Below are 12,536 nucleotides of genomic sequence, written 5' to 3' on the forward strand. Positions count from 1 at the left end.
CCAAAACATTTGAGCAGGCATCGAGGAGGAGCATACCCGCCAGACGCATAGAGCAGATTTAACAATTTACTGCTACAAACTAGAACTTTAATTTTTTCAAATCTTATTTTTAATGATGATTCTCTAACACTTTAACCTCTCTTTAAGCCCACCACCCACCAGAGGTAGTGAAAAAGAAAGAATATGGGGGAAGTGGACCTGTTTAGACAGGTTCTTTGCAGTAACTCCCGTCTGTTGTCTGGAAGCCGGCAGTTCAGTTCACAGGTCAGCAGCGGCAGCTCAATTCACTTGCAAACACTTCATGGATACACCAGCAGTCCAGTTTGGTAGAGTTGCCACAGCAAACAAGAATAAGCAGCAGTGGCACTACCTAGCAGAGACAGCCAGGCCTCAGCCTTGGCACAAATCAGCAGGAGAGACCTGGAGGGACACCAGGAGAAGTTCTTGGCTGTGTCTCTCAGTGAAGCAAAGATAAGTAAAGATGCGAGATCTACAAGCAGTGCACAGCTAGCTGTACCAGCAAGCCAGGCTCAGCCTCAGTCACTGTCCATCCAAATCTATTTATACTCCCTCCAAACATCACGGGTCTTACCTCAGCAAGTGCGTCTGTCTCTGTTGACATCATTCTACCAATCAGCCTGAGAGGCAAGAAACTGCAGCACACCACCAGAAGTTTTTTGGCGCTTTTCTCTCTACGGAGTCCCAACAAATGGAGCTCAAATACACAATATGAAGCTGACCAACACATGCCTATTGTTAGTGAAGAATTCTTCATCATGTGTCCTGTCATGGGCTTGCTTTAGCAGAACATCCTTTCTCCTGTGTCTGCTTCAGCTAAACATTCCTTCATGAGTTTGCCTTAGTTTTTCACCTGTGTCCACTTCAGCTAAATGTTCCTTCACATGTTTGCCCAGCAAAACCCCATACAACTGACTTTCCAAAGAACCTTTAAGTTTCCACTTCACATAACCACTTGTCTACTTCCACAAGTAGCTTGGAACCTTCTGCCTTTAATTCATTGAGTTTCAGAGTGCCTATATTTCTTGGGAAACACTGTAATTCCCAGAATCTGTTCCTAGAACCCATTTTTAGTAGAGGGAGCAATGATCTGGGTCCTCAGGACTATTTTATATAAAGTATCTGTGTTTGTGTCAAAGAACATTTGTTTCTAGAGAATAAATGATCTCAGGACAGATGAGACTTGGCTCAAGTAGTAGCCTTCTGTTTTCTAACACAGTTGGCTGATTGGCTGCTACATGGAGTCATGGCCATAGATTCAATTTCCAGAGATTCCTAAGGTAGTATCTAGTCAGTCCCCAAGGACTGTAGCTGATCTTTGCTATATTGTGGGTTATTCTTTTGCCCAACCTTTATCCCCACCCCCACCCCACAGTTTCACTCATTATTGGAAGAAAGAAGGATGGGGGAGAGATAGAGAGCTCGGAATTTAATTTCTTTCTCTTGTTTCTTCTTTGAGCACTACTACTAACTACTAACTCCCTGACCAACCAACAACCAACAACCCCACCTCTCAGGGTTCTAGCATTTATATACCCTCTGAAAAGTTCTCAGAATTCCAAATGTCACACAATTGCAGAAACTATCTGTAGCTGGCAAACCATGCCTCTGCTAGAGCACCAGGCAAATGAAGGTCAGTTGCTGCTGACAGTTCAAAGCAGCCCCATATCCCTACACCTGGGATTAAAACAAAAACACATTCTTATATTTCTGTGCTTTTAAAAGAGACCAGAATTCTAGAATTCTCAAAACTGTTATACATTTCCCACTTCTGTTTTAAGCCATTAATTGTGCTGTGTGTAGTAGGAAGTTATAAACAGAGACATTTTCATTGAAATGCTTTTTGAGTTGGTGGCCAAGGTTTTCAAGAGACCTCTCCTGTTCCTTCTACAGGAGGAGCTTTGCCTATGTTGTAGTAGCAGCTGAGCAGTCCTATCACCTGCATTAAATTGCATTTCCTTTTTTTAAAAAAGATTTATTTAAGCCGGGTGTGGTGGCGCGCACCTTTAATCCCAGCACTCAGGAGGCAGAGGCAGGCGGATTTCTGAGTTCGAGGCCAGCCTGGTCTACAAAGTGAGTTCCAGGACAGCCAGAGCTATACAGAGAAACCCGGTCTCGAAAAACAAACAAACAAAGATTTATTTATTATATACAAGTACACTGTAGCTATCTTCAGACACACCAGAAGAGGGCATCAGATCTCATTACAGATGGTTTTGAGCCACCCTGTGCTGGGCTTTGAACTCAGGACCTCAGGAAGAGCAGTGAGTGCTCTTAACCGCTGCGTCATCTCTCCAGCCCATGCATTTCCCTCTAACATAGGTCATAATTTCAATTTTTTCTTTGAAATTTCATGTATAAATTATAATTCCTAGCTGCTCAATGAATCCTTGGGAAGTCAGCCCACTCCTTCCCAAGATCACCCCTACTATCCCTGATGGCAAAGGACCATAAACTTCAGTAGTTATTTAATAACATTGAGTTTTGGGGAATAGAGTAAGATGTTTACCTGTGGCCAAGACTAGATCCCTGCTGCCTGCAGTGCATTAAATATACAATCTCTAGGTTTTTAGTCTGCATGTCACTCCTTAGCTGAAAAGGCTTGTAATTTTTATGGTGGGGTCTATAACTAGGCCCCAAAGGCTGTTTCCTGATGGTAATAAATTACTTTGAATTAGGTAGGCCCCAAAGGCAGTTTCCTGATAGTAATAAATTACCTTGAATATCTCTTTTGGACCTACACTCACTGGTCTAATAGCCACCCTTGCCACATTGCCTGCACGTCCCCAGATGCCTAGGCCTTCTTTCTGGTTCATTTTTAGAAAACCCATTGCCTGTAGAGATGCCTTGTTGACAATTTTGTTGTAATTGACCATATTTCCCACAATTAAAGAACCAGGCATTTTGAGATCTGAGATCTTTAGCAGCTTGGTCACAGTCTCTGCAAATGACCATATTTACTGCAATTGAAACACCAGCATAAACTGGGCAGTGATGGCGCACGCCTTTAATCCCAGCATTCAGGAGGCAGAAACAGGCAGATTTCTGAGTCTATGGAGTAAGTTCCAGAATAGCCAGGGCTCTACAGAGAAATCCTGTCTCAAATAACAACAAAACAAAACAAGGAAAGGAAATGAGGTAGATTCCACCCCACCCTACCCCAACTTTGTCCCACACTTTAAAAACCACTAGTGACATTGTTCTATAATTCATCAAATCAGAGTACTGCCCTTCACCCAGCAACTTGACAATATTCATTGTCAATATTCATTCTCCTTGCTCTATTCCACTCTTCAAAGTTCTCAGCTCTTCCCCTCCACCATGTTAACCATTGCACCTGTGGACCCACCCCTAGTAGAGCCGTTACCAATCCCTTCCAGTCTTGGGGAATATTTCTATTTTTAGCAGTCCATCTATTTAGAATTTGTTTCACATTAGGGTGACTGTTTCTCAAATGGAAAGCCTCTTTAAACTGCCTTAGATCTATCATTTCTATAGGACACCATCCTATCTTATCATAACCTTGCTCATAACACCATTAGGAGGCATATGCTGTGTGACTACTGGGAAAGCTGATGGTGATCTTTTAACCCCGGGCCACTCCTCTCCCACCCTGGTAGCTTGGTTGGTTCAAGATTAACTCTTTCTCTTTACATGGCTGTGTCATCAGACTGTCCTCCCCCTTTTTTGGGCTTTTCTCTGACCCAAGGCCTCTAGCACAGTTTCTTTTCCTCTTTTCTCCTGCGGGAAACTCCTGTTCTCTTGCTCAGTCACCAGGACTGAGTCCTTGTGTTCTCTCTTTTCTGGTGCTCTTTACTTCCCAAGTGCTTCCATCTCTGCCCACAACCTCTCCAGGTGCAATGCCAACTCTGCAACCCTTTCAGAAACAGAGCAGAGCGAACCCTTCTGTTTCCCCTATTTCAGCCATTTTGTTTGTTTGTTTGTTTGTTTGTTTCTCAGGCCCCTCCATTGTCACCCAAAAAATTTCCAATTGTTCAGTCATTCTTCTAACCTTTTTTTGGAAAAAGAATATATGAAGAAAAAGAAAAAATATTAAAATTCCCTCTGGGGGCAAAGCAGGGATATTCCAGTGGTAGCATCTGCAATAAACTTTTTGCTGACATCTTAAAAAATAAAAAAATCCACTCCTTTATCCCCTGCCATTTTCTTTTTGTTGTTGTTGTTGTGTTTTTTTGAGACAGGGTTTCTCTGTATAGCCCTGGCTGTCCTGAAATTCACTCTGTAGACCAGGCTGGCTTTGAACTCAGAAATCCGCCTGCCCCTGCCTCCCAAGTGCTGGGATTAAAGGCATGCGCCACCACTGCCTGGCATCTCCTGCCATTTTCTTGACAGTATTTAAAATCAGATTTCCTGTTTTAACCCTTAACTTTTTTCTTTTTCTTTCTTTCTTTTTTTTTTTTTTTTGTTTTTTTTTTTGTTTTTTTGTTTTGTTTTGTTTTTTCGAGACAGGGTTTCTCCGTATAGCCCTGGCTGTCCTGGAACTCACTCTGTAGACCAGGCTGGCCTGAACTCAGAAATCCACCTGCCTCTGCCTCCCAAGTGCTGGGATGAAAGGTGTGCACCACCACTGCCCAGCTAACCCTTAGCTTTCAAGCCCCACGTTTATTTGCCACTTGTTGCTCGTCTATTCTACTTTGGGGGTTCTTCTTTCCCACCCTTTATTCCCCATTTTCATTCTATCACTAGATAAGAGAGAAAGAAGGATAGAGGGGAAGAGAGATAAGAGATCTTTGAATCTAACCCCCCCCCCCCAAGGAGGACCACCAACCCTGCCTCCCTGGGCTCTAGAAGGGCATTTATACCGTCTGAGAAGTTCCCAAAATTCTTAACATCACACAATCACAGAAACTATCTGCAGCTGTCAAAACCATGTTTCCGCTAGAGCACAAGGCACATCACAGTCAGCTGCTTCAGACAGTCTGAAGCAGCCCCATAATCCTACACCTGGCCTTAAAATAAAAACACATTTCTTATATTTCCTGTGTGCTTTTTATTTTGTTTTGTTTTAAGGGTTTTGTTGTTGTTTTTAAGATTTAATTTTATGTATGTAAGTACACTGTGGCTGTCTTCAGACACACCAGAAGAGGGCATCAGATCTCATTACAGATGGTTATGAGCCACCATGTGGCTGCAATTGAATTCAGGACCTCTGGAAGAGCAGCCATCTTAATCGCTGAGCCATCTTTCCAGCCCCTATTCTGTGTATGTGTGTGTGTGTGTGTGTGTGTGTGTGTGTGTGTGTGTGTGTGTGTGTGGTTTGTTTGTTTGTTTTTAAAGAAACCAAAATTCCAAAATTCTCAAAACTGTTGCTACAAAGGACCATCAAACCCTTCTCACCATTCATGTGGCTGGAGAGAAAGGATAACTCTGGTTAGCTGCCTGAGCCACAGGGGTGAAAGAAACACCACATTTCATGAACCCCTCTGATGACCTCGGTACTTAGGCTCTGTTTGCCAGGACTTTCCATTTAGCTAAGACTCTTAGGTCCACTTAGAGCAGTGTTTCTTAACCTGTGTGTTGCAACCCTTTAGGCAAACCTCTATCTCAATAATATTTGCATTATGATTCACAACAGTAGCAAAACTATTGTTATCAAGAGGCAAAAAAAACAGTTTCATGGTTTGGGATCACCACAACATGTGAAACTGTATTAAAGGGTCACAGCATTAGGAAGGTTGAGAACCCCTGCCTTAGAGTAAGACTCTGGACTGCTCATCGAGTTGCCAGTTGGCTCCCCAGGTACTTTCCCCTTGGCATTTCAGGTCTCTGAATTCCATACCCGTACTCAAACTGGAGTACATGTGACCAAGTGTAGGTCTCTGAGTGGACCTTCATTTTGGCCCCAAACCCTCCCCCACCAGAAGAGGATGCCACCTCAGCCCTAGTGCCAGTCACAGACTCACAGTTGCTAGCATGTTTATTAGGAGTACCACCAGGCAGGTAGTATGCATAGCATACATAGGAGAGCCCAGAGCCAGCCCAGCACCTAGAACGGTGTGGAGGGTACTGGCAGGCATCAGGATATGGGTTGTCCGTGCCCCATAAAATCCACTCCTGTAGTATTGCTCAGATCTTGGCTAGAGTAAAGTGTGTGTCTGTCTGTTCCTCCTGGATCGGGGTCCTGAAGCTGTTTCCCCCTATGAGAAGCACAGAAGGAAAGAGCAGTGAGGAGCTATGTCTCATCGTGAAGGAGGTAGGCTTTACTGAGCCCAAAGTGATACTCACAACAAGGTTTGGGAGTGTTAGGCAATCTCCAAGCCTTCCGGAGCAGGTACAAGGCCAGCAGAACAGTTAAGGGAGCCAGCAGGCCCAGGCCTAGGCCTAGGAGAACAGCAAATGCAGGGCCTATGAGGAGAGGCCAACTGAGTAAACTCACTCACCCTCGAATTCTCTCCCTATCCTCCACTGGGCCAGTGTCCCTTACCCTCATGAGTCACCAAGGTAGGTGTAGAGGGCAACTCAGAAGTCCTGGGCCAGATTGTGGTGGATTGGACAGTGGTTGGCCTGAATGTAGGGCGCTGGGTCTCCCAGAGCAGTGTGGCCAGGAGGCTTCTGTCCTCACAGACTGCGTCCAAGCTGTTACTGGCTGGGTGGCGGGTCTGCTTTCCAGATAAGGTACAACTGTGGGGTGAGACAGTGTTGGAAGTTGCACTGAGCCATCTTCATTTCTGCCAAGAGTTCCACCCACAAGGCAGGTACCTATCTCTGCGTCTGTCTTCACCCTGTTTTCATCCCTGGCCTGCTCCTGGCTGGGGTTCTACCCTTTTAAACCCCCACCCCCACTTCTGTAGCCCCCTGGAGAAGAACTACAATGTGAGAACAAACATGTTTCTGGGCCTGGGCTAGGATCTCACATGCCCTTCTCAATCTGCAGGGGTCCCTTGCACAGTAGAGCCTGTGTTGGTGTTCATGATGTCAGATGTCAGATCCCCTAGCACATGGGTTTCTGCTCCCTTATCCAATCCATCACAGTCATCTAGATACCACCTCTTAAATGCCCAAACCCTTCTGGTTCCATTCCCTCCATACACCAAGCCCTCAGTGCCCTAGCCAGCCACAGTACTCACTTGGTCCAGGGCTTGCAGGCCTGGTTGTTGCCTGGAGAAAAGTGGCCAGGAGGGCAGGGAACACAGTCTGCAGCAAAGACATAAGTCAGCTTTCTGGTGTTATTAGGTAGGCCCTGGGTGCTGGTGGAGCCGAAAGGGAGAGTAATTGCTCATTCCCTAGTGCAAATAGATGCAAAGGTTGGCCTCTGCAAGTTCATTCTTTCCCACACGCTTCCGACTGGCACTGACCAGAAGGTTGACCCTGAATCCAAGTCTTGGCATGACCCACTGGAAGAGGGGCTTTCAGTTAAGAGTAGTTAGAGATGCTGGGGAAGTGACAATGTATAAAGTGGGAACAAGGCTCATTTATACCATTATCATGGTCCTTGATTCAAGAGCCCAGCATGCATGGATCCCATGGACAGACACGCACCTGCCTGGTATAGGGACAACCCCGAGGCTCACCAACTCCAAGCTTGTAGCCACTGTCCTGCCGAGGTTGGGTGCCTGGTCTACATTTGCAGACAGTATCCTGAGTAGGTGTGCAATTCTGCTTGAGTTCACTTCCACTTCCTAGGGAAGATAAGAGACTGTGAATGAAAGAAAAAAAAAAAAAGACTGTGAATGAGGCTTACCCAGCCCTGACCTATGGACAGGGCAAAATGGACTTGCTCCTTCTCAATGGCACAGGAGCAGAGCTGAAGCTGAAGTAATGTATGATAGCCTGCCTCCTGGCCTCTCCTCTAAGACCCTCTTCCTGGCTATTCTGTTCCTCCTGGTCAGATAGCCCTGGAGAAAGCTACTGAGTGAGCACAGGGTGGCTATGATCTCCCTTTTCCATCCTCCCCCAACTTGTCTCCAGCCTGAGTCAGAATCCTCAGATAACCCTACCACCTCCACACCTGGGCCTTACTCACCAGAACAGCTTGAGCAAGGCCACATGGTCAACATGTGTTCTACCCCCGTTCCACATGGCTCTGGTTGAACTTTCACCCCATAGGAAATGCGCTAGCTATTAAGGACCCCTTAGTGATCAGGATTCATTGTGGCTTTAAGTTAATTTTGCAATCATATAGGAAATATAGGCACCCATTGTTGTGGCTAGCCCCTTTCGGACTGGACAGTGAGAGTTAAGAGTAGGAAGGACTCACGATGGTTGCACTGTGTACACTGCTTGCAGGTATCATAATTGACAGCTTCATTGTAGAAGCCAGGTTCACATGGATGACATATAGTATCCCTGGTATGATCACAGCGGCTCACCATACCATTGCCTGTAGTGGAGCCCAGAAAGTTACACAAGTTAGCTAAGGCCTGGGACTGTGGATACACAGCACCGTGGCTCTCCCAGCACCAGCATCTGTCTGTGACATTGTCACATTTGTGACAATAATCTCTGACATTTACCCCCACATATTCTGTACCTGTGTCTCCATTGCCCCAAGAATCACCCCTCCCCCACCCAGCCACTACATCTCAAAGCCAGGCTACTCACCTGGCTGGCACTCACGACAGCACTTGTGACCACTGGGGTAGGTATGTTTAACACAGTTGAGCTTCCTTGCTGTAACTCCAAGTGTGAGTCCTAGGAGCAGAAGTGCTGTGGGCTGCTGAACCCACACATACATCCTTGTCTGCTTTCTGCCTTCACAGGAGTCTGGGGTTTTTCCTTGCAGGATGTGGCTATAAGAACTATGGAGGTGGGGCAAGAAGAGTAGGCGGACAGGCAAGAAGGTATGTGAACATGTTCCTGTGTATTTGGCACAGGCGTATGCAGAGTCCCATAATAAGCTAAGAAGTGCTTTGGGCCCCTGGGGAATGTGAAGAGAGGTGCAGATACCCAACATATGCACCCGAAGCACACAAAGAAACACACACGTGCACACAGGAATTAGAAAAAAAATTATTTTTAATTTTATTTGAGGGGGAAGGGTATATGTATGATAAGTATAATGCCAAGGAAGTCAGAAGAGCTAGAATTATAGGCAGTTGTGAACCACCATCACGAGTGCTGGAAACTGAACTTTGGTTCTCTGCAAGAACGCATACTCTTACCACTGGGCATGGCAGTACACTTCTTTAATGCCAGTACTTAGGAGACAGAAGCAGGCAGCTCTGCCCAATCTACATAGTTAAGTTTCAGGGCAGCCAGATTATTTAAGAGAGACTTTGTCTCAAAAACAAAAACACCCAAGAGAACAGTACAAGCTTAACTACTTAGCCATCTCTCCAGTGTCAATGGATTTATTCTGCCTCCTTTTTTATAATGCTAAGAGCCTAAGCTTTTTACTTGCTGGGCAGTGTTCGACCACTGAGCTAGATCCACAGCTCTCTTTATGTTTTCTTTTAACAGTTTCACTAAGTTGCCCAGGCTAACATTTGAACTTATTCTGTAGCCCATGCTTAGATTTTTAAAAAAGATTTATTTTTAACTCTGTGTGTGTGTGTTGGGAGGAGGGGATTTACATGTGGCCCTAGGAGGCCAGAAATGTCTGATCCCCCTAGAGCTAGATTATAGGCAGTTGTGAGCTGCATGGTGTTGATACTGAGGACCAAATTTGGGTTCTGGCAAGTGGTTTTACTCAGTGAACCATCTTGATGACCTTGTACTCCCCATCCTCCTGCCTCTACCTCCCAAATGCTGTGACTACAGGTGTGTGTCACTGAGCTCAACACGGGCCTTCTTTTCTTACATACAAACCACTGCACTGAAGGAGGAAATGAGTTAGCAGGGGGCAGTGCCTTTACTACACATTTAAGCTGTGATATGACATAATTATCAATTCCCAAACTAACTGTGGAAATTTACATGCTAGCTATGCATAGTGGTGCACACCTGTAATCCCAGTTTTCAGGAGACTAAGACATGATAACTGTGAATTCCATGCTAGTATGGGTTATATAGACAGACAGTCTGTTTAAAAATAAGTGCAGGGAATAGTTGTGCTACAGAATGAGGTATAGGACTGGGGCTGGAAATCCCCCACCTAAGATCACATGTGAAAACAGAAGTCCCCAGTCCTCTCATGGAAACACCTTACCTGGAAGGTCAGGGTGAGCTAGGGAATACATAGAAAAACCCAGAATGGGCCAAGTGGTTACAGAGACTGCCCTCCCCATGCTTCTGAGTACAGTGAAGGTTCTGGAGAGGAATCCTCAGGGAATCCTGGGCAACATTCTCTAGTCCTAGTGAGCAGGAAGGAAGACAGGTGGTCTCTCCTAAGGTCAGGTAGCTTAACAGTTAGCACTCCACCCCAAGGGGCCCCTCCTCCCCTTAGAACTCTGCTGTCCTTGGCTGTCACACTTGGTTAAATAGTTTAGCATCTGCACACAGGTGAACAGAGGTGCAGAGAAGCCTGGATGTGTCCTTCATTCCTAGAACTCCCTGCAGAGGATCTGTACAGGACAGCAGGTCCCTTCTGCTTGAAACTGCTTAACTGAGTAGTTTTCATGGTACTAGAAAGATCACTAGCAGTAGCTGGCCTTACTGTATCCACTGAGCTGGTGCCCCTAAAAACTGCAGGGAAGATAGCAATTCTAGGCCCCACTCATCCCTTCAGTTCAAGATAAGGGATCTAAAGCAACTCCCACAGGGTGCTGCCCCTTGAGTACCAGACGGGAAGTAATCAGAACCTCTGAAAGACCAGGTGCTACTATATAAGCTACCTGTCAGGTATCTAGCTGGCTTCTAAGGATGCACTGCACCTTCACCTGGAGACATGGTCCTGGATGCCATCTCTAGGCCAAGGCACGAGCAGAGCAGGATAGGGATGGTGGCCCAGTCTAAAAGTCTACTGAGAGAACCATACTCAAAAGCTGTGTGTCAGCCAGGCGTGGTGGCGCACGCAGCGCACGCCTTTAATCCCAGCACTCGGGAGGCAGAGGCAGGCAGATTTCTGAGTTTGAGGCCAGCCTGGTCTACAAAATGAGTTCCAGGACAGCCAGGGCTATACAGAGAAACCTTGTCTCGAAAAAAACAAAAACAAAACAAAAAAAAAAGATGTGTGTCCGACCACTCTGGGATACCCAGAGGCTGGGATCTGCTGAAACCTTCCTGTCCACATTATCATTCTGAGTTCTCAAGTCTCATCTTTGCCTAGGAATCAGCTCAGGTGCCACCACACTCTAGTGACTATGAGGTGCCATGCTTTGCACCCCACACACTTAACACAACACACAGAAGTAGCTTCCTGTGGGAAAACTGGGTCACACAGGTATCTAGAGGCCTGGGATAGTGATGAGGTATCAGCTGTCCTAACAGCTACTCTATCCCTTTTTAACATCAAGGCAGTGGACCTGAGTGCCAAAACAAACCTTCAAGAGCACTGGGCCAGAGACCTTGCCTAGCTCAGACTCTGCTGCTGCTCCCAAACTCAAGGCCCAACCTGATCCCGCATAACCTTTTCTCATGCATGAAATCCCATCGTACTCTTTCATGTCTGGCCTTTAGGTCCTATTTTCACTTCTATCATGAGGAATATCAATGTTTATTGAAAGCTACTAACCCCTTTAACCAGTATTCACCTCAAAAGTTTCTAGTGTAAACTACCTAGCCCACAGTGTTTCTTTTTCCTTTTTTTTCCCCATCTAAAGAATGACAATGTATTGTTGGGCAGTGGCAGTGCATGTCTTTAATCCCAGCACTTTAGAGGCAGAGGCAGGTAGATAACAGAGTTCCAGAATAGCCAGGGCTACATAAAGAAACCTTGTCTGGAAAAAAAAAGAAACAAAAAACAACAACAAGAAAGAAAGAAAGAAAGAAAGAAAGAAAGAAAGAAAGAAAGAAAGAAAGAAAGAAAGAAAGAAAGAGAGAGAGGAAGAGAGAGAGAAAGAGAGAGAGAAAGAGAAGGTGAGAGACAGAGAGAGACAGAGAAAATGTGAGAAAAAGGCAATTCTATTTTAAAATAATGATATGCTTTGTTTTTCAAAATAGGGTTTCTCTGTGTAGCAGAGATGTATGTTATGTCCTGGAACTAGCTCTGCAGACCAGGCTGGTCTCAAATTCAAGAGAGCTGCCTGCCTCTGCTTCCCGAGTGCTGTGACTAAGGTGTGTGGCACCACCACCCACTACTGCTAGCTAAAGTAATGATTCTTTTTTTTTTTTTTTTTTTTTTTTTTTTGGATTTTTCGAGACAGGGTTTCTCTGTGTAACTCTGGCTGTCCTTGAACTCAGAAATCCACCTGCCTCTGCCTCCCAAGTGCTGGGATTAAAGGCGTGCGCCACCACTGCCCAGCTAAAGTAATGATTCTTGTGACAACAAGCATCTGCACTTTCTCACAGGGTAGTAGTCAGTGATTCTGCGAGTGTCTGAGGAGTTTGGGGAAGACTCCCATGGCCTACCAGACCTTACCAACAAGGCAGCACCTCCAGAACTGTGGGGCTGATCATTTCCAGAGAAATATGATCTAACTTTATCGTAATCTTTCAGTTTTCAAGGAAACTGCAAGAGT

General features: G+C 45.6%; 1 protein-coding gene across 2 annotated transcripts; it reads right to left on the reverse strand.

Annotated features, from left to right (window-relative positions):
- Positions 1-5,938: 5,938 nt before the first annotated feature.
- On the reverse strand, positions 5,939-12,459 carry Tnfrsf4 (TNF receptor superfamily member 4). Of its 2 annotated transcripts, none has more exons than XM_021161443.3 (7): positions 8,581-12,459; positions 8,237-8,359; positions 7,551-7,658; positions 7,107-7,173; positions 6,464-6,660; positions 6,265-6,384; positions 5,939-6,176 (listed from the first exon to the last, which is right to left on the reverse strand). In XM_021161443.3, exons 1-7 carry the CDS (start codon positions 8,930-8,932, stop codon positions 6,106-6,108), a joined length of 1,038 nt encoding a protein of 345 aa, XP_021017102.2. In that variant the 5' UTR covers positions 8,933-12,459; the 3' UTR covers positions 5,939-6,105. The 2 variants fall into 2 exon arrangements, with proteins under 2 accessions (XP_021017102.2, XP_085694634.1); XM_085838508.1 differs by having other exon boundaries at positions 7,107-7,195; positions 7,519-7,658.
- Between the last annotated feature and the right edge of the window lie 77 nt (positions 12,460-12,536).

The sequence above is a fragment of the Mus caroli genome, unplaced genomic scaffold, assembly GCF_978045245.1.
Source record: "Mus caroli unplaced genomic scaffold, Mus_caroli_1 scaffold_6, whole genome shotgun sequence".
Lineage (NCBI taxonomy): Eukaryota > Metazoa > Chordata > Mammalia > Rodentia > Muridae > Mus > Mus caroli.